Consider the following 22,527-nt stretch of genomic DNA (forward strand, 5'->3'; position numbering starts at 1 on the left):
AAAATAAAAGTAAGAAATCCATGAAATCAAAAAAGTAGAAGTATTTATTTAGTTGACATATTAAAATACAGATAGCTGTTGACATACAACACAACAGTTCAAACTTATGCCAGGCTTGCTAGGGTACTTTATGTCCTCCAACCATGATAAAACATCACACACACACACACACACAAAGTTTCCCTGGAAAGTAAATAATTTTTAAAAGTTTGGCATTAATAGTATTTCTATTTTGTTATGTACTATCTTACATTTTTAAAAGATTTTATTTTAGCTGCAAATAGACTATGGATCAAATCAAATCCTAATCTACATCTGAGATCTGAAATTATCCTGGTTGGGAGAATTCCAGGTGATTTCTTTTGCTTAGGAATCCTTTGCATATACCCTTCTCCCTTCTATATACAGTTTACACAAATGACACAGGAAGTGGAAGTATATGTTCCTTGACAAAAGATTGCAACAAATGACCCTTGTCCTCACTTAAACATATCTTTTTCTTTCCAATTTTCAGGCATCTGTTCAGTTTTACACAGTAAATGGACTAGTCAGTAAAGGTTTTCACACAATATCACCAAGACATTTTTTTCCCTTTTAATGAAGGGAATAGCAATTCCTCTAATATACTTTAATCTTAGGAATGTGATCTCCTGCCAAATAGATTATATTTAATGGTAAATAAATTAGCCATCATTGATTATTCTCAATTTCTCCTTTTTCTCATATTAGGTTGTTCCATCCTACATTTTTATGTTTCATGAAAATATTTGTCTATTGTCATGTTTTTCCTGTATGGATATGCATTTTACCTAATTCATAATTTTGTTAGGAATTCACATTTATAGAAAGATTTTCTACATATTTTTCTACATGTCAGGATAGAATCCAGGGAAATAACAAATAACAAAAAATCAAAAGGCAAGGTATCTGGCTTTTTTCTGGATAAATGAAATAATTAGCATGAGCACTGTAGATGTAAGGCTCCTGAAAAATTGATATTGAACCAAAGAAACATAACTTTTGTTGTGATGGCTGCTCCTCAAACTGTCTTCCTCCCAATCCCACAACCCAGTCTTCTTTTATACATTCTTATCTTTCACAACACTACTGCTTGTTAAACTTGAATGGATCATTTCCAAAACCTACCTAGTTACAAACATGTGAAAAATCTGACTTGCACTTTGGAAGTATGGAACCCTACATCCAGGGAGTGGGGGGAAAAGAAGCTAATTTCTACTTAGTTCTATCTGGAAAAAATCAGACAACATAGCAGACAACAACTAACAAATGGGAGCAATTAATGTATCTGTGTGTGTGTGTGTGTGTGTGTGTGTGTGTGTGTGTGTGTATACACCTTGCCAGATAAGTCCCCTTTGCATTCCCTTCCTTTACTTTTAAGAAGCTTGATCTTTAGTCCCTTCAAATAGCATCCTGCATGTTGGTTTCTTATCATTTTCTTTCTCTCAGAAACTATTACACAAATTTGAAGACTCTTCTTTTATTAATCTAAAATAAAAAGCTGCTCAAATCACACTTCTGATTTATTATTTGTATGTCTCCTTTAATTATTACATAAGGCAGTACATCCAGTGTAACATTGTTTTCCATATCATTTTTGTAACCTGACATTTTAAAATCCATCTGCAGATCCACATCCAAATCCTTAATAACTCATTTTAAGCACTCTCTCTTTTTTTGCTGACTATACAGAAGCATGTGAAAGAGTAATTAATTAACTTTTGCTCACTGAACCCTCTTTCTTTTTCTTTCACTGGGTTGCCACAGTCCTGAATTCAGTATAAGATCATAAATAAGTACAATGTTGTCATGACCTTTAACTGGGCGAAATGGTGGTAGAAGCCTCTGTTCTCAGTTCTGTTCCTCTTACTACAATAAAGCAATGTTCCTGTTTGAACCCTCTCGTCTCACCTCCTGCTTCCAAAAAACCCACTACACAACACTGGTGATGAGGGTGGGATTTTGCTTCTTCGGAAGAGCTGAAAGTCACTAGGGGATGAGGCCAGCAAAGCACCTGGCAGGGAACTCATTCCCCCCCTCTTGATCAGCCTAGCAAGCCATGCTAGCGACCACCCGCCCTGCGGACCAGTCCCAGGGCCTACGGAAAAAGCAGGACAAGGCAACGAGAGGCCCAAGCCGCAAAGACTTCCCGAAGATGGCGAAAGTCGGAAAGCTTGGGGAGTTTAATGTTACCCAGAGAGATGGGAATCCTACATCTCGAGAGTTGAAAACTACCTCCACACCAACCAAGTCACCAAAGATGGCCTGAAGTCTGCAACACTTGTCTGTGTCTACAGGCCTGCAACCTTCGATATCGAGGAGAACTTGGTTGCACCGGCGCAGCTGGAGTCCATTACTTACATGGACCTGGAGAAGCAGCTCGGCGACCATTTCCAGCCCAAATTGTCAGTGGTAGCATGGAGGCATGCCTTTGAACAACGGCTTTAACTACCCGGAGAGATGGCAATGGAATTCATCACAGTATTGAGACAAGCTTCACACCTGTGCCAATTTTCAGACTTAGAAGAAAGGCTCAGAGAGTGACTCATCTGTGGACTTTGGAGCAGAGAGCTACAACAGAAACTCTTTGCAAAAGAGACTCTCTCGCTCCAGGAAGCTTTGAAAGAAACCATGGCAGACAAAACCGCCACCGGAGCCGTGAAGGCCTTGTGGCCTGCCAAAAGCACTCAGCATGAGGAAGCCATCCACCACGAGGACAACAAACTTCCAGAAGACATTGACTTCGACCATGAAGTTGACAAGATCTAATGGCACCATGACAAGGAACAGAAGACTCCTTACAAAGCGGTTCCTTTCCTTCAGTGTCCAAGCTGTGGTGGCCACCACCAACGAGCAGACTGCAGGATCCGGACAGCCACATGTCAAGCCTGTGGAAAGACCGGCCACATCACATCAGTCTGCAGAGGTTGTCATAGCCCAGTGGGTAAGCTGGTAGACCGGGAGTTGCCTGGATCCCCTAGGCAATCTGCAAGGTTTCGCAGACCACTACCATATTTACAAGACTTTATTCTCATATAATTTTAATAATGTTTGTACATTCTAGGGGGGAGGGGTATAATGTATTGGGCCTTTTACTTGAACTGTTTTCACATGTTTTTGAATGCTGCTTGAGATTGTGAAACGGTTGCTGACATGCAGTCTCCAGGACAATAATTGGTTGGCTCTGGGGCGGGAATAGGTTCTTTTAAACCTATTGGCCCGCTGCCTAGTGGCCAACTGTATAAGTAGCTGCGTAGAAACCTCTGTTCTCAGTTCTGTTCCTGTTACTACAATAAAGCAATGTTCCTGGTTGAACCCTCTCATCTCGCCTCCTGCTTCCAAGAAACACACTACACAACAGTGGCCAAATCAATTACAGGTGAAAAAGTCCTTTTGGCCATCATTACAACGTGGGCTCATCCAAACATTGAACGTGACTATAGGAGATACAGGTGATGTTATCCTGGGACACATATATTTGCCTTCATTTACAAAAAATATTGCCCCATGATGGACCATTTCGCCCAGTTAAAGGTCATGACAACATTGTACTTATTTATGATCTATACTGAATTCAGGACTGTGACAACCCAGTGAAAGAAAAAGAAACATGGTTCAATGAGCAAAAGTTAATTAATTACTGTTTCACATGCTTAAAATGAGTTATTTAGCCTTCGTTGTGCACAATCCAAATATAAGAGTGTTGATAAGTATCTCTTCTATACTAATAGAGGGGAAAGAATTGTTTGAGCTGAATATAGACAAGAAGGTATGTAAAGGTTAGAGAAAGTGAAGAATTTAGATGTGATTGAGGATTCAGTTGGTCTCCTTCTTTCAATCTTCTCTCCTTTAAACAGCTTATTGGATTTTTGAAGAGGAAAACAACTCAGGAGAGGATGGAACTGACATGGGCAGGAGTTCTGCTTCTTCTCTGTATACTTTTCACCCTTTTATCATCTTTCCAAATGTACAAGAAAAAAGGGCAGCTGCCCCCTGGCCCTACTCCATGGCCGATTTTGGGGAACCTCTTGCAGCAAGATGTACTACCTCTGTATAAAACCTATAAAAAGGTAAGATTAGGTACCTATTGTACTTCTTTGCTTTTTCAGGTGATTATTTTGAAAGATATATCCACATTTCCCTAGTTTAAGGAGTATGATTTTCCTCTATAAGAGTCCAATTTTGTTAGGGGCTCTTGTGCATCTTCAGTAGGAATTTTAATTTAAAGTCACAGTTACAGTCTGATAAACACACAGTGGAGGTTAAAAAGTTCATTAAAATATGTGGTTACAAGAAAAACTTGCTATCATATGTTTTCCAGTACCAAATTACTTGCAGAAATCTATTATACAGTCAAAATTGTGATTATCTCATTCCCATCATCTCACCAGCCAGGATATACATGCAATTTATCCAATCATATTGATGTACCCTGTAGATATTAAGAATTATTAAAGCTTAGATTTAATAATGGTGAATTTAAGAACTATTTCAAACATGCTTTAGAATAATTTCACCAAAAAATGCTTTATCGTTTAATTAACTTGCTTTTCATCTAATTTTACCTTTAGCTTATGAAGAAGTATGGACCTATATTTACTGTCTGGATTGGATCAAAACCAATGATTGTTCTTTGTGGATATGAGGTGGTAAAAGATGCTTTGATAAATCAAGCAGAAGAATTTGGTGGGCGAACTCATATGACCTTTCACAGACGAATGATCCAAAATAAAGGTTGATTTTATTTTATTTCCTTATTTGTTATTGCTCTTTTTAATTTACTGTAAGTAATTTTAAATTATTTTAATGCTCTTAATATTATTGATAGTTATGAAAGTTTCACTTGAAATGAAGTTTTGTAAAGAGGTTGATCTGTCATGCTTTTTGAAGAGGAACGAACATCTTTTTTTCACCATTTCGCTACCACTGATCACTTCTGAAATCTGCTTTGGTTGTTCCTTACATGCAAAAAAAAAGTAATCTCACCTCTAAACTTTGGGAAGGCAGAAAAAATGCTTCTCAAAGAGGATACTTTGGGAATTTGGACTTTATTTATTTATTTATTTATTTATTTATTTATTTATTTATTTATTTATTTATTTATTCAAACAGGATAGAAAGAATATTGAAAGAATATAGTTTTGATATTGGACAAGATCTCTGAGAATATTGTGGACAGCCAAGAATAAGAAACAAATACCTCATTGAGCAAATCAGCTCAGTGTTTCCACTCAAAGCATAAATGACCAGACTAAAATTATCATTCTTGGGTTGTGGTTCAAAAGTCTAGCTCTCTAGAGAAGGCTATAATGGTGAGAAAGATAAAAGGAAGAGGATGGCCATCTGCAATGTCAATGAACTCGGTTAAAATGATGATAAATGTATCCTTACAAGTCCTGAAGAATTAGGTTAGGGATAGATTGTGTTGGAGGAAATCTAAAGATAGCTAAGAGTTGAGAGTAACTTGTTAGCACACAATCAAGCAAGCTAGTACATAAGTAATTGGAAGTGACTTATTTTTATCAGTAAAGCTCTACGGCAAATAATAATAATAATAAAATAAAATCCACAACTCAAAATGACTCCAATTTTCTTCTGCTTACTGAAAATGGTGGCCACATGACCACGAAGATGTCCTCGGACAAGCGCTGGCTCTTCAGCTTTGAAACAGAGATGAGCACCAGCCCCTAGAGTTGGAAACGACTAGCACGCATGTGTGGGGGAACCTTTACCTTTACCTTTTTAGCCTCTTTCAACTATGATTGAAACAAAGATTTGAAAAAGGAAAGTGCCTGATATATTGTATCTAAACATGCTCTTCCACAAAAGCTGAGAATTGACCAACATTATGATCCTTTTGGTGTCTTTTGTTTCAGGATTTGGTACAAATGATATGAAGAAATTGAGGGAGCTGCGACAGTTCACACTGTCCACCTTGCGAGATTTTGGGATGGGGAAGAAAAGAATGTCTGAGAGGGTGCAGGAGGAAGCCCTTTGTCTGGTGGAGGAAATAGCTGCCAAAAAAGGTCCTCTAAAGAAACTGAGACCTGTTCTCCAACACAAGAATCATGTCAGGATGACTATTATCTTTTAAAACATGAAACTGTTAGTTGTATTATGTGAAGTTACAGGAAAATTCTAAACTGAAACTCAAGTCCTCTCTGCTTTACATAAAATAAAGAAAAACTTACATACACGCACACACACACACACGTGTGTGTCTGTCTGTGTGTGTGTAAACTAAATGAGGTAAGGAAAATATGGATAAGAATCAACTGCATGAGTGATGGAGATCTGTGAGGTGACATGGATTTGAATTATGGCTATTGTAGGAGATGACCAGGCTGACCCCAAGGGAGGGATCAAACAAATAATCAGTCATGAGTCCCTTCGTGCCCATAAGAGATCTATGCCCAGCCTACCTTGAATCCTTCTACTCTTATCTCCTGATAATTTCCTTTGACCATTAGTAGTTCGGATTCTTGTAGAGAGCTTAAGCTTACAATAAATCTTTATACCCATTTGAAATGCCTGGATCATTTGAACATGATTATATATCAGGCAAATTCAACAGCCAGCAAAAGAAGTTATGGATGAATGACATAGATAATCTAAGGCTAGAAAGGAAACATGGATAACATCTTGCTTTTATAGGTATGACGAGAGAATAGGCAGTTTGCATGAGGGTGGAGATCTGAAAGTCACTGTGGATCTGGACTGAATCGTCATAAATAGCATTCCTCTAAGATTTGTGCCTCTTTTGAATATAATCATTAATGGACTTAATAGACAAATCTCTGGAATCAGAAGGGAAAAGAAATGGAAAGAAAAGAATAGGATTATTTTTAATAAAGAAAGAATATATAGAGAAAAAAGAAATTAGAAGAGACAGTCGGGAGAGTTAAAACTGGAAGTAGAAACTTCTAAGGGAAGGGACAGGGAGGAAAACCCCCCACCATGAACAGAAAATGGCAGAGAAAGGAGTGAGAGAACAATTATTGACAGAAGACAGCAAGACTTTGAAGAAACTCTAGTGGTAATAAGGTTTATGTTTTCATTTAATTATGTATAGGCTCTTCTATTTAATATTATTTATTAAAAAATACCAATAAAATCTTTGAATTACTTCTTTGACCCAAATCATTTTTTGTTGCAGTTCTGTGGTGAGAACTGTGGAAGGGAAGATCCCATTCTTTGATCCCTCCCATAAATGTCTGTGGCCTTTGTTGCAGGGCAGCCTTTTGACCCAAGAAGAAATTTTGCAAGTGCTATTTCTAATGTGATCTGTGCAGTTGTCTTTGGCAATCGATTTGATTACAAAGATCAAATCTTCATAGAGAATCAACAGATTGTGGAGTCTCAACAAAGAATTCCGACTGGTTTCCTAGGACTGGTATGTTTTTCCTCTCTGATGCTCTTCCTACCATAAACACTCATTTTTATTTATTTTTATTTTATTTATTTTATTGGATTTATATACTGCCCTTTCCCGAAGGACTCAGGGCAGTTTACAGGGTACTTAAAACATTGATACAAAAATTAAAAAGAATGAAAAAGAATTAAATTTAATCCCTGAAAAAATATAAAAACCCCAATTAAAAACTCTCAGCCTGGGCCGGAGAGCTCGAAGAGCCAGGTCTTCAGGTCCCAGCGAAATGAACGAAGGTCGGGGGCGGTCCTAAGCTCCGCGGGCAGCTAGTTCCAGAGGGCAGGCGCACCCACAGAGAAGGCCCTCCCCCTAGGTGTTACCCGCCGTCAATCTTTAACCGGCGGCACCCTGAGAAGGCCCTCACTGTGGGAGCGCACTGGACGAAAGGAACTTGATGCCCGCAGCAGGTGTACTAGTGGATCTTTCACATCCCAAATAAGGAACGTGAAAATTACTGTAGATGTGATGAGCTACTAAGCTGGAGAAGTCAAATGTATACATCCAGCAAGACTGAGCCATCAAAATATAAATTGGTTTTCAGCAAACCTTCTTTTCTGGCTGGACTTATTTCCCATGGGATCATTTCATTCTCTTATAACTGCTTTGGTCTCTGACCTGCTTATTTCTAGGACTTGCCTATTTCTTAACTAGTCAGGAAGGGCCAAACATGGAATTTCACTGGAGGGGTTGATTCCGCCTAATTGTAATGTTTCACTTAATTTTTTCATCTCTTGACTGAAAAGTTAACTTTAGTTCTCAAGCGTATTTCCATTACAATAGCATTACCCCCCAAGCCATTAGGTTTGTGATATAAGAGGAATATCAATATTATGATCAAACTGAAAGGTATATTATTATAATATTTTTAAAAGTACAATGTTACATATTTAACTATAAATAATATTAGCAGTACTAATCATCATATCAAATTATGCACAGGTGCCTCTCTTCTAATCATGGTATTTTTAGACATTTCCCCTATTCTTATGTCCTTCTTTCCTCCCTGCTTCAAGAACTATCACCATTTTCATCAGTATTCCTTCATGGGATAGCTGGGGTGAGGCTAGAAAAATGGTGGGCAAGTCCCTTGACAGAATATATCCTGTGTGGAAATCAGCCTAGGTGAGGAAAGATCTGAGGAAAAGACTTTTCAAAAATACTCCTTTTTAATCAATTTATTATAAATAAAAATTCCTACCATGCAGTAGTTCCCAAGACACTGTATTTACTCAACACTAAACTTAAAGATAGCTTACTGAAATTCTTGTGGAACTTGTCTTCTTGGTTTTGGCACCTAGCTGAGCTTTGATAATTAGCAATGTCCAAGTAAAAGCTACTCTCTGAATATTTGGGGCATTAAGCCTTCACCATTATGGTCCAAAAACATATACTGATTAATGTCAACTCTGCACAGGTGTACAATTCTTTTCCAAAAACAATCGGATACTTTTTGGGACGACATCTCAAGTCTTTTGGTGAGACTGAAAAAGTCTGTGATTATATCCGTGAGAAGGTGGAATTTCACAAGGAGACACTGGATCCCCAGAACCCACGTGACTATATTGATTGCTTCCTTCATAGAATGGAAAAAGTAGGCATAGATACCATTTCTGCATAACTGTCTGAATATCTCCAATATGTATCTAAGATGAAACTAGTTCACCTCGTATGAAAGAATATGAAAATATTTATTCCCCCTTCTTTAATTTCTTACTTTAATTTGCCATTTGTTAACATGTACTCCTATGCCCGACATAATTAAAATTAATAAGTATAGACATTTGCTTTAAATGCTAATTTACATATCTTATACACTCTTAATAGGTGATATAAAGATAATCATCTTCCAGAAGCAATTTCTATTAGAATTAGTCTCTCAGATATAACATTCAAGCTTCTATGCTCAGATCTAATCCTGTTTTCCCACCATACAGCTTAAGAGTTGCTTTTGTCCAGCTCTAAATAACAACCTTAGTCAAAGGTTGTGTATTATATCTGTAAACAGTGTATATATATATATATAAGTTAACAAGTTATTCAGGTTATACGATGAGGGAAACAATTCTGACAGGAGAACACGCGGGAACTTTGACAGCTGTCAAAGTTCCCCGCTCGGCGCAGGCGCAACCACTGACAGCTCGCGGCTGTCAAAACACCGAGCCATGCGGAAGCCTGAACTGTCAAGAGCAGACGACGCGGATTGGTCCGGATAGACGCGGCGCCAAAATGAACGTTCCTGATTGGCCCTCACTGACAGTTGCCGGCTATAAAAGCCGGGCAAGTTATTCTGTTTGTGTCTTTTGCCCTAAATAAACTTCTAGTTAAGTAGCCTGTTGTCCCGAGTGGTCCTTCGGCTACTTCACTGGTGACGAGGGTGGGATCGCTCCTGAGCTGAAGTCACGGCCGAGGAAGAGAGTTCCCGGCCAGAGCTGTCACTGGAAGTTTTAACTTCCAACGGAGCGAGATCCAGGACCGGACGATATGGCTAACTTCGGCCGTGTGAGGGAATTTGATACCCGCCATCCCGAGAGATGGCAATCACACCTGGGACAAGTCGAGGGGTTTCTCCTCGTCAGCAAAATCACCGACGACAGAGCAAAGGCCGCCGCTCTCCTATACATCAGCGGGCCCCCAGTGTACGATGCTGCCGTCGGGCTGTTCAGCCCGGTGCCCATCACAGAGGTCTCCTACGTGGACCTGGTAGACCGGCTGAATAAGCATTATATGCCGGCCCGCTCAGAACTGTACTGGCGGGTACAATTCGCACAGAAGAGACAGCGACCAGACGAACCCGCAAACAATTTCATCGCTGGGGTCAGACATGCCGCGCGGAACTGCTGCTCCCCCGACCTAGAGGACCGCATCCGAGACCAGGTGGTGATCGGTTTGAGGGATGAGCGTCTACAGAAGAAGCTGACATCCAAACCCGACATGAGCCTGGCAGAATTGACCAGAGAGATCATGGCCTACGAGTATAACCACAAGAAGAAACCGACGACCATGACCCCGGAGAGCCCAGTGACGGTATACCAAGAGAGCGCAACGCTCAGCGACAGCGACGAGTCAGTGGACTTCACCGACGGGGAAGCCCTCCAGCGCAGAATGGAACGCAGACAACAGAGAAGAAGCGACACCGCGGATCGCCGAAGAACCAGGAACCCCCTTCCGACACCGCCACGTTACGAGCAACGGGCCGCCTGCGCCAGCTGCGGGGGCAATCATGCCCGAGGAAGCTGCCGGTTCAGGAACGCTAAGTGCCACAATTGCAGGAAGACCGGCCACATCAAACCGGTGTGCCGCAGCCGGGGCTGCGACAACATCAATGATCTGGAGGCCAATTCCCCAGGTAGGCCAGCTACCCGGGCCAACAGAGAAAAAACGCCAGGGGCCCTTGTAGAAACAATTGACAGGGTACACAGCCTAAGCTCAAAGGTGAGGATCAGGGTAAAAATTCAGGGAGTGCCCTGCCTCATGGAGGTGGATTCAGGGTCAGCAGTCTCCTTAATTTCATTTGAAACATATCAGGAGATCTGCCGACATAGCAAGGGAAAAATTCCCCTGAGGCAAACCCAGGTCCACCTAGCTGATTTCCAAAAAACCCCTATACCTTTAGAAGGGAGGGCTAAGGTTGCCGTGGAGTACAAAAAATTCAAGGGTCCCTTAGAAGTCTTAGTGACGCCAGGGAACCGCACCAACCTGATAGGGCTGAACTGGTTCGGGCCTTTAGGGATCGCCATAACGGGGGTAAATACAGTCCAATCACCCAGCCTAGAAGCCGTTTGCAACAAGTATGCAGACGTCTTCGATGGCACGCTAGGAAAATACACCGGACCCCCCATCTCCTTACAATTAAACCCAGCCATCCAACCCATAAAAATAAGAGCTAGGAGAGTACCCTTTGCCCTTAAAGAAAAAATAGAGAATGAACTGGAACGCCTCGTAGGTCTCGGGGTGCTCGAACCGACGGAGGGGGGAAGCTGGGAAACCCCAATAGTCACCCCTGTTAAACCTAACGGGGAAATAAGATTATGCGCGGACTATAAGGCGACCCTCAACTTAGCTCTCAGCCCCCATGCTTACCCGGTGCCAGCGGTAAGGGACGTGTTTGCTTCCATCCGCTCAGGCGCCATTTTTGCCAAGCTCGATCTTACGCAGGCGTATTTGCAACTGCCTGTCACAAATGACACCGCGGAAGCCCAGACAATTGTCACCCACCGCGGTGCCTTTAAAGTAAAAAGGCTACAATTCGGCATATCGGCAGCCCCGGGTATCTTCCAGGGTATCATGGAAAAAACCCTGAAGGGAATACCCAGGGTCTGCCCCTATTTCGACGATGTTCTCATCGCCGGAGAAAATGAAGCAAACTTAGCTGACAGACTGTCAGCTGTGCTGAGCCGGCTCAGAGAAGCCGGTCTCAAGCTTAAGCGGGAAAAGTGCTCCATCGGAGTCACATCCACAGAATTCCTAGGGTACAAAATAGATGGCCAAGGCATCCACCCCACCACAGAGAAACTAAGGGCTATTCAAACAGCACCAAGCCCATGGAATAAACAAGAACTCCAAGCCTTTTTAGGATTATTAAACTTTTATCATGCCTTCCTTCCCCACAAAGCCACTATCGCAGAGCCTCTGCATAGGCTCCTGGACAAGGGAACTGCCTGGTCCTGGACCAAAATACATGAAAATAGTTTTCAATCATTAAAAAAGATTATTTGTAACAGTTCAACGATCACCCTTTTCAGAGAAGACGTACCAATATGCATCGCTTGCGATGCATCTCCCTATGGAATTGGGGCAGTGTTAAGCCATTTATACAAGGACGGCACCCAAAGACCAATAGCCTTCTACTCACGCACCCTGTCAAAACCAGAAAGGAATTACGCGCAAATAGACAGAGAAGCCCTAGCAATAGTCGCAGGGGTTAAAAAATTTCATGACTACCTCTATGGGAGACCCTTTACCATATTCACAGATCACAAACCCCTACTGGGAATATTCACGTGGAATAAAACACCCCAGATTCTCTCACCGAGAATACTACGGTGGTCCACATTCTTATCTGCCTATTCTTATCAGTTAATACATAAACCAGGGAAAGAATTAGGACACGCAGACTGCCTCAGCAGACTGCCAATTCAAAGCAAGGACTCAGACCCAGCCCCAGCTGGACTGATTCTAGCAATCTCTCAACTGCCAGACTGTCCCCTTTCTGCTAGGATTATAGCTAACAATTCAGCTAAGGACAAAATAATCAGCAGAATTCTCAGATGGGCCACAACAGGGTGGCCAGCACAAAACCCACACTCCCAATTCCAGCCATATTTTAGCAGGAAAAATGAGATATCTACACATAGGGGATGCCTGCTTTGGGGAAATCGAGTTATAATACCAAATAAGAACATAAATCAAACATTAGACATCTTACACGAAGGACATCCAGGCATTGTCAAGATGAAAGCTATGGCCAGAAGTTATGTCTGGTGGCCTGGCATAGATAAAGAGATAGAAAAATATGTGGGCGGATGCTACACCTGTCAAGCAACACGAAACGAGCCACCCCAAGCACCAATTCACAAATGGGAAACTACAAAAAACCCATGGTCACGCATACATTTAGATTTCGCAGGACCTATCCAGGGACAGAGTTTCCTAATTGTTGTGGACAGCTATTCTAAATGGTTAGAAGTCACTCCCCTTAGAAAAACAACGTCAGGAGCCACTATACAAGCCCTAAGGAAAATATTCGCCACACACGGCCTCCCAGACACTATAGTTTCAGACAATGGACCTCAATTCACCTCTCGTGAATTTCAGATATTCGCTATGATGAATTGTATTAGGCTGATCACGTCTGCACCGTTCCACCCATCGACGAACGGGATGGCTGAAATTATGGTGCGGTCCACAAAAGAAGCTTTGAAAAAATTCGTCAAGGGGAACTGGCAGCGGCGACTCAGCCAGTTCCTAATGTCACAACACGCAACTCCATGCACAACAACGGGCAAATCCCCTGCGGAACTAAGATGGGGGAGGAGGCTGATAACGAGGCTCGACAGACTACATCCTGACACATACCCGGAAGAAAATGAGCACCCCCACCCAAACCGCACATTCAAACCAGGGCAAATGATATGGGCACGGTCATACACTAATAAAAACAAATGGGTCCAAGGGACAGTTCTTAAACAAACAGGACCCATTTCCTACCTAATATCCACACAAACTCACGGCAATTTACGCCGCCATATCGACCAACTCAGACCCAGACAACTGCCACACAACCCAGAACCCCAGCCAGAGGAACACGATCTGCAACCCCCCCCAGAAATACTACCAATACCAAACCAAGAGGACGAGGAGCAGAGGAACGTACTACCGGCAGAACCCGACATCGCCCCACTTCCACGTCGCTCCCACAGGAACCGAAGAGCCCCCACCTACCTTAAGGACTACCAATGGGCAGGTTCCAACGACCAAGGGGGAGGAAACGCTCCAGGGGAGGGGTAAGGGGTGTATTATATCTGTAAACAGTGTAAATATATATATAAGTTAACAAGTTATTCAGGTTATACGATGAGGGAAACAATTCTGACAGGAGAACACGCGGGAACTTTGACAGCTGTCAAAGTTCCCCGCTCGGTGCAGGCGCAACCACTGACAGCTCGCGGCTGTCAAAACACCGAGCCATGCGGAAGCCTGAACTGTCAAGAGCAGATGACGCGGATTGGTCCGGATAGACGCGGCGCCAAAATGAACGTTCCTGATTGGCCCTCACTGACAGTTGCCGGCTATAAAAGCCGGGCAAGTTATTCTGTTTGTGTCTTTTGCCCTAAATAAACTTCTAGTTAAGTAGCCTGTCGTCCCGAGTGGTCCTTCGGCTACTTCAGGTTGACACTTTAATTCTGGTAATTTCTTGTGGTAAATATTTGATAGGTACATCAGACAGACAAGTTGTTTCCTCTTTGCATCAAATGGTGATTGCATAAATGCTTTACAATTGAAAAATTCTCCTATGTATTCTAAAGTTAGTCAGGTCTAATTAAGTTTCCTTTAACTGAGAGACACTATGAAGAGTTTCATGAATTACTTTAAATCAACCCCATTTTCATCCTTCTGTTTTCCTTTCTATTTTCTTTTCAGGAGCAGAACTCATCTGAGGGAATCTACACTCTTGAAGATCTTGTGATTACTGTGCTTGGTCTCTTTACTGCTGGGACAATAACCACAAGCCATGCTTTGCTCTCCAGCATCCTAGCAATGGCTAAATTGCCACACATTCAAGGTACAGAAATAACCACAAATATATAAAGGTGTCAACTCTTTAGGGCAGGGCTCTTCAAAGTTGGCCCTTTTATGACTTGTAGACTTCAACTCCCAGAATTCCTCAGCCAGGCATGCTGGCTGAGGAATGGAATTGAAGTCCACAAGTCATAAAAGGGCCATGTTTGAAGAGCCCTGCTTTAGGGCTTCCAGTATTAATCCTGGAAAAAATAAAGTAAGGATGCTGTTGAATAAAGTAAACTCATTGCAGCTGCATTTCTGCAGTTTTCCTGGGAAGTTTTGGGAAGTGTTTGCCAAGATCTTCTTACAGAATGTTTTGGGTTTTTTTATTTCCCAGCTAAACTAACAAGCCCTTGGAACACCCGGGCTTCCATCAAATCTTGAGATTACATGAAGAGAATTCTAGTAAAATAATATCCACTAGATCAGGGGTCGGCAACCGGAAAAAGGCAAAGAGCCACTCAGAACCGGTTCCGTCACAAACACAAAAAAGTGGGAGCCGCAAAATGTGCGTGCGCGTGCATGCACGCACGCGCATGCGCAAAACAAGGCAAAACGTGCACCAGCCCTGCCCCCCATCCACCTCCAGTATGGATGGCTCTGCCAAAAGAAAAGCAGCCGAAGCAAGCCTCCCATTGAGAGAATGGGGCGGCGGAGGCTTGCAAAACGGCGGATCCAGCCTCTGCCGGCGGCTTGCAAAACGGCGGATTGAGCCTCTGCCGGCAGACACGCTTGCAGAATGGCGGATCGAGCCTCCGCCGTTCTGCAAGCCTCCGCCGCCGGCAGAGGCTCGATCCGCCGTTTTGCAAGCCTCCGCCGCCCCATTCTCTCAATGGGAGGCTTGCTTCGGCTGCTTTTCTTTTGGCAGAGCCATCCATACTGGAGGTGGATGGGGGCAGGGCTGTGCGCGCTTCCCCCCCTTCCCTCTCGTCGCCGGGGCTGTGCGCGCTTCCCCCCCTTCCCTCTCGTCGCCGGGGCTGTGCGCGCTTCCCCACCTTCCCTCTCGTCGCCGGGGCTGTTCGCGCTTCCCCCCCTTCCCTCTCGTCGCCGGGGCTGTGCGCGCTTCCCCACCTTCCCTCTCGTCGCCGGGGCTTGCAAAACGGCGGATCGAGCCTCTGCCGGCAGACACGCTTGCAGAACGGCGGATCGAGCCTCTGCCTTCTATTCAGCTCTGGGAAGTGAGGGGGAGGGAGGGGGAGTTTGGGGGGGAGGGGGAGCTCCACGGTGCAAAAATAAAGCCCTGCCGCTCTTTGCGTTGCTTGCCCGACTGGCTGTCACGGGACCACACGGATCGCCTCGCTCCCACCGGCAGCTGATTCCTTCGAGTTTGGTCTCGAGCGATTTTGCATTTTCTCCAGTGCTGAAAGCCACTCGGGGAACTTGAGTTACCAGCTCCCCGATCGCTCCACCCTCATCTTCTCTTCGTTCCCGCTTCCCCTTCCGAAGGTTCCTCTCGCCGTCCGTGACTAAAGTCCCACTCCCACGCCCCGCGGCAGGTTGGATCCCCCCCAACTATCTTGAGTACCTACAGCCCCGCGCTGCCCTCCCCCGGGCCACCGCAGCTGGAGAGGATGGCTCTGAAGTTAGATATTTCGCCCGTAAGTCGCAGAGGGACCCCGGGTGTTCATAATTGATCCATAAAAACCTAATACCAAATAAAAGTAGGATACATCAATAAAAAGATCCAATTTGATTTTCCCCCCGCCACACACACACACACACACACACACACGTTGGAGATCCTCCGGCGTGGCTTGGGCACCCAGAGGCTCCCGCTGCCCCCTTTTCTCCACCGGGCGAGAGAGGCAAAACGTGCACCAGCGGATCCAGCCTCTGCCGGCGGCTTGCAAAACGGCGGATCGAGCCTCTGCCGGCAGACACGCTTGGAGAATGGCGGATCGAGCCTCTGCTGGCGGCAGAGGCTCGATCCGCCGTTCTGCAAGCGTGTCTGCCGGCAGAGGCTGGATCCGCCGTTTTGCAAGCCGCCGGCAGAGGCTGGATCCACCGTTTTGCAAGCCGCCGGCAGAGGCTGGATCCGCCGTTTTGCAAGCCCCGGCGACGAGAGGGAAGGTGGGGAAGCGCGCACAGCCCCGGCGACGAGGAGCCAACGGGGAGGGCGGGCGGGCGAAGTGCGGCTTTCGCTCGGCGGGGCTCTCAGCCCCGGCGACGAGGAGCCAACGGGGAGGGCGGGCGGGCGAAATGCGGCTTTCGCTCGGCGGGGCTCTCAGCCCCGGCAACGAGGAGCCAAAGGGGGAGGCGGGCGGGCGAAGCGCGGCTTTCGCTTGCTGGGGCTCTCAGCCCCGGCGACGAGGAGCCAACGGGGAGGGCAGGCGGGCGAAGTGCGGCTTTCGCTCGGCGGGGCTCTCAGCCCCGGCGACGAGGAGCCAAAGGGGGAGGCGGGCGGGCAGGCGAAGTGTGGCTTTCGCTTGCCGGGGCTCTCAGCCCCGGCGACGAGGAGCCAAAGGGGGAGGCGGGCGGGCGGGCGAAGTGTGGCTTTCGCTCGGCGGGGCTCTCAGCCCTGGCGACGAGGAGACAACGGGGAGGGCGGGCGGGCGAAGTGCGGCTTTCGCTCGGCGGGGCTCTCAGCCCCGGCGACGAGGAGCCAACGGGGAGGGCGGGCGGGCGAAATGCGGCTTTCGCTCGGCGGGGCTCTCAGCCCCGGCGACGAGGAGCCAACGGGGAGGGCGGGCGGGCGAAGTGCGGCTTTCGCTCGGCGGGGCTCTCAGCCCCGGCGACGAGGAGCCAAAGGGGGAGGCGGGCGGGCGGGCGGGCGAAGTGTGGCTTTCGCTTGCCGGGGCTCTCAGCCCCGGCGACGAGGAGCCAAAGGGGGAGGCGGGCGGGCGGGCGAAGTGTGGCTTTCGCTCGGCGGGGCTCTCAGCCCCGGCGACGAGGAGCCAACGGGGAGGGCGGGCGGGCGAAATGCGGCTTTCGCTCGGCGGGGCTCTCAGCCCCGGCGACGAGGAGCCAACGGGGGAGGCGGGCGGGCGGGCGAAGCGCGGCTTTCGCTCGGCGGGGCTCTCAGCCCCGGCGACGAGGAGCCAACGGGGAGGGCGGGCGGGCGAAATGCGGCTTTCGCTCGGCGGGGCTCTCAGCCCCGGCAACGAGGAGCCAAAGGGGGAGGCGGGCGGGCGGGCGAAGTGCGGCTTTCGCTTGCCGGGGCTCTCAGCCCCGGCGACGAGGAGCCAACGGGGGGGTGGGCGGGCGAAGCGTGCCTTCTTGCTCGTCGGGGCTGCTAGCCCCGGCGACGAGAGGGAACGGGGGGGGGAAGAAGCAGATCTACTTACGTTTTACTTCTTCCTCTCTTCCTCCACTCTGCCAGTAAAAAAACAAAGGTTTGTGGGCGGTCCCACAAACCAACCAATCAATTTAAACTTTTCAAGTTTTTTTGTGAGAAGTTTAAATTGATTAAGTTTTTTTAGTACCATTTTTTTTTTCAAGAGGGAGGAGGCCTGGGAGCCGCATGGGCCGGCTCAAAGAGCCGCATGCGGCTCCGGAGCCGCGGGTTGCCGACCTGTGCACTAGATCAAGGGTCCCCAATGCTGACTCCTTGGACTAGTATTGTTGGGAACCAGGCCGTGCAAGCAGGGTGTGAGTGCTTGAGGCTTCACTTGAGCATGGAGCCAGAGAGGTTGGGGACCACTCCATTAGATCATGAAGAGGCAAGATGTGACTGAATGCTTTAACAACAGCAGTCTTTTCCCTCATACAGCCTTAAGGAGGATCAATTAATTAACTGAGTACTTACTTTATAGAGTCCTAGTATGAATGATAAATTTAATATCATATAGTTTTTCTTAAGGATCATCTTTGTATCAGTATAAATCCACATCCTTTTAACTCAAGATAGCATCCTTAACATTTGAACCATACTGCTATAAGCAGTGACAATATATTAATCTTAATCTACAATACCCCCGTAAAATTGATTGACAGCTATATCCTGAAGCATTCCTTCTTTGGAAATGAACCTTGAGGTTTTTGAAGGAATAAATTGTTTGTACTCTGCTGGCACATAATATTCATTCTCATCATCATTTTTACCATTCTCTATCCACTGCAGGATGAAGTTCAAGTTTATTACAGTCAAACACCCATACAGTCCTGCCAATTGGGCCCACAAAACTTGCTGATGTTGTTGATCCGTCTTGTTTTAGGTCTCTTTCATGGACACTTTTTATCAAGTGGGATCCATTCTATGACTGCCTTGGTCCACCTGCCATCAGTTCTTTTTGCTATGTGACTGGCCTATTTCCATTTCAGTTCTTTTACTCTTCTTGATGATATCATATACTTTTGTTTGTTCTCTAATCCACATGCAGGTCTTTCTATCTTGTCTTATAATGCTGAGCATGTATCTTTCCATGGCTCCTTGCACCACTTGTAGCTTTTGTATCAATTGTGAGGTTAGTGTTCATGTTACACTAGCGTATGTTAGAGCAGGTAGTACATATTGATCAAAAACTGTTCTCTTTAGGCATAGGTGGAGGTTGTTCTTGAAAATTATACTTAGCTTGCTGAATGCCTACCAACCACATTTAACATGTTGATCAATTTCCTTTATTGTATCACTGTCCATTGACATCCGTTGGCCAAGGTATATGCAATGGTCTACTATATCTAGTTCTTCATCAGATGTGTGTGTGTGTGTGTGTGTGTGTGTGTGTATCCAAATGCTTCTCCTGCTTTGTGCAGCTCTCATATGTCTCTTTGTAGCTCTTCTGGATCTTGTGAGAAGAGAACAATATCATTTGCAAATCTTAAGTGATTTAAATAAGCACCACTGATTTTTATTCCATTTTTTGCCCAGTCTAGTTTGCAAAATACTTCTTAAAGGCAGGCTGAGACAAGAATAGGGATTTTGTATCGCCTTGTCCTACACTTTGTTCTATGTTGATTTCCACTTTAAGATCGTTAAGACAAATTGTTGCCATTGTTTTTCATATATCGATTGTAGTAATTTATGTAAGAGGTATCTATGCCTTGGTTGAGCAATGCCCTAATTATTGACTTCTGGAATTCTGAGTTGCAGTCAATGAAATTGTAGTCAATGAAAGCCATGCACAGAGGCATGGTGTATTTGTTGTACTTTTCATTGACTTGATGATCAACTTGGATGTGATCCATTGTGCTGTAACCACTTCTGAATCCTGCATGCTGCACATCACTTAATGTGCTCAATATTCTTTTTGCTATTATCTTGGTGAAAACCTTGTCAATGAGTGAAAGAAGGCTTATTGGGCAAGTTCTTTAAATCATCTTGGGCCCTTTTCCTGTGTATAAGAATCACTTCAGCATTTTTCCATGCATCGGTTATTTTTTCTTTTCTGAGGCATCTCAAGTATAGTTTTGCTAGTATTTTGTGTAAACTGTGATCACCAGTTTATCACAATACAATAAAAGGTTGTCAATCTCATCTCAATATGTTTTTTTTCACAGCTAAGGTGCAACAAGAGATTGATGAGGTAGTGGGTACAAATCACACTCCAAGCATGGAAGACCGGTTGAAGATGCCTTTCACAAATGCTGTGATCTATGAGGTTCAACGTATTCAGACTGGGAGCTTTGAGAGCCTTCCACGGGCAACAACTTGTGATGTAAAATTCCATGGTTACAACATTCCCAAGGTGTGGCAATAATAATTACTGGTAAAGATATTCTGCAGAAGAAGAAAAAATAGGTGGCTGTATATAGTCAAAGATCCTTCATATTCAAGACAGTTTGAATAAGTATGTATTAATATGCATTATTTATGGCATTGTGAATAGCCTAGCGTCATCTTGGATACTGACATGGGGAGTATACAAATTTAATAAATTAATTAATTAAACCAAATCTCTCTCCCTTTATTCCATTTCAGAATGTTTTCAGATTGCTCCCTGCTGGGCTATTTTATTTGACACAAGTGAGGCTCTTTATTCTCTGGATGAAGTAGCACCAATTAATGTCATTTTTTTGTTTACGTCCTTATTCTAGAACATGGCTGTTGTGCCAGTCCTCTGCTCAGTACACTGTGATCTTCTCCATTGGGAGACTCCAGAGAAGTTCAACCCAGATCATTTTTTGAATGAAAAGGGCCAGTTCAGGAAAAGAGATGCTTTCATGCCATTCTCAGCAGGTATAGTCCTCTGGGACAGATAGTATTACCAATTCATATGCTTGCCTGATCCATGTTATCCTTTGATCAGCTTTGAATAAGCTTTGTTTTCTTGTTTGCTATTTCAGGGATGAGGGCTTGTCCAGGAGAGGCTCTGGCTAGGACGGAGTTCTTCCTGTTCTTCACCACTTTGCTCCAGAAGTTCACCTTCTATTTGGTTAAGGACTCCAAAGACACAGATGTAATGTCTTCTTTTAAGGACTTCCAAAATAAGAATCAATACCCACTCATACGAGCTGTTAAACGTTCAGTGGACACTTGTGTTCAATAATTAAGACGAGGAAAGAAGCCAAGATCACGATGAGTGACAACTCCTCTCTCTCTCTCTCTCTCTCTCTTTCTTTCTTTCTTTCTTTCTTTCTTTCTTTCTTTCTTTCTTTCTTTCTTTCTTTCTTTCTTTCTTTCTCTTTCTTCCCCCCCCATTTTCATCTTCCCCCTCCCCTTTTTTCCTGGCACTTATTGTATCCTATAAATTGTTCCTACAGATTAGATTTGCTGATCTATATTAATAAATAAATAAAGCTTATGAGACCCTGGACTCCAGCTATTGCTGCTGATTGCCAAGTCAGTCTGCAATATATCTGTCTTCGTCCAAAATTTGAGTGTCGATGTGGCAACAGAGTTGGCTGGCCTTACTATGTTCTGAATGGCCCTAGAGTGGGCAGTTATCTTGGAATTTAGCTCAAACTTTAGGGGAGGGGAAAAAAGGCTGGCCGTTATCATCTGTAAATTGTTGAGGGTTTGGAGGCCTGTGGTGCAAACTGGATGTGAGGTTCTTGGTGTTGTGATTCAGGGTCAGCCTGTGGGTTCGGCAGTTGAGTCGGACGACTCAGAGGAGGAGCAGGGGGGTGTTGAAGAGCTTGCTGATGATGGCTTTGAGGCTCCGCAGAGCCCTCAGCCAGGCCCCTCCCACCTGGTCATGACGGAGACCCAGCTGTGTGAGCCTGACAGCGTGGATGAAGATGACCCACAGCTGGCCCTGTTCAAGGACGCCCGACGCAGGAGGCAGTCAATCAGGAGTAAACAAAGGAACACAATGGGGCACCTCGGAAGGAGGCAGAGAGAGGCCACGCTCTGAACTGTATTTAAGGGGAATGTGTGGGAGGGCTGGTTTGCTGAAGGCAACCGCTTGGATAGTTCCTGTTTCATAGCTCCTGTTTCATGGTTGGTGTCTTGTCTTGGTCTGTTTTATGTTAATAAATTTGGCAGGCTTTATTCCAGCCTCTTGCCATTTGTAAAGGGGTTGTCCCTGCTTTTGCTGCAGGGCCGGTAGCAGGTGGTACAGAACACTTGGTTAAATTTCGGCTGTAGGAAACAATTGTGATTGCTGCTTGTATATTTTCTGTTGTCCAGTATCAGGGCTTTTTTTCTCATAGAACGCTCAGAACGGCGTTCCGGAACCGTTTTTTTTGCAACCCCCCCCCAAAACCCTCCCTTTATTATTGGCTTTCAAAAGCCTATTGGAGGGGTAAATCTTGGCTCTTTTTTATGACTCGTGGACTTCAGCTCCTAGAAATTCTGAGCCAGCCATGCTGAGGGGAAAGAGAGAGGTTTCCAAGCTGAGCCATGCTCGCTCAGGAATTCTGGGAGTTGAAGTCCTTGAATCATAAAAGAGCCAAGGTTGCCTACCCTGCACTAGAGGATA

At 45.0% G+C, this 22,527-nt stretch overlaps 1 protein-coding gene across 1 annotated transcript; it reads left to right on the plus strand.

The window, feature by feature from the left end:
• Nucleotides 1–3,914: 3,914 nt before the first annotated feature.
• On the plus strand, nucleotides 3,915–21,283 carry LOC310634200 (cytochrome P450 2C20-like; the record flags this gene model as incomplete). Its single annotated transcript, XM_083352348.1, has 9 exons — nucleotides 3,915–4,088; nucleotides 4,590–4,752; nucleotides 5,895–6,044; nucleotides 7,251–7,411; nucleotides 8,862–9,038; nucleotides 14,588–14,729; nucleotides 20,165–20,352; nucleotides 20,702–20,843; nucleotides 20,951–21,283. The coding sequence occupies 9 exons, from the start codon at nucleotides 3,915–3,917 to the stop codon at nucleotides 21,151–21,153; spliced, it is 1,500 nt and encodes a 499-aa protein (XP_083208474.1). The 3' UTR covers nucleotides 21,154–21,283.
• Nucleotides 21,284–22,527: the final 1,244 nt, after the last annotated feature.

The sequence above is a fragment of the Vipera ursinii genome, assembly GCF_947247035.1.
Source record: "Vipera ursinii genome assembly, chromosome: 2".
Lineage (NCBI taxonomy): Eukaryota > Metazoa > Chordata > Lepidosauria > Squamata > Viperidae > Vipera > Vipera ursinii.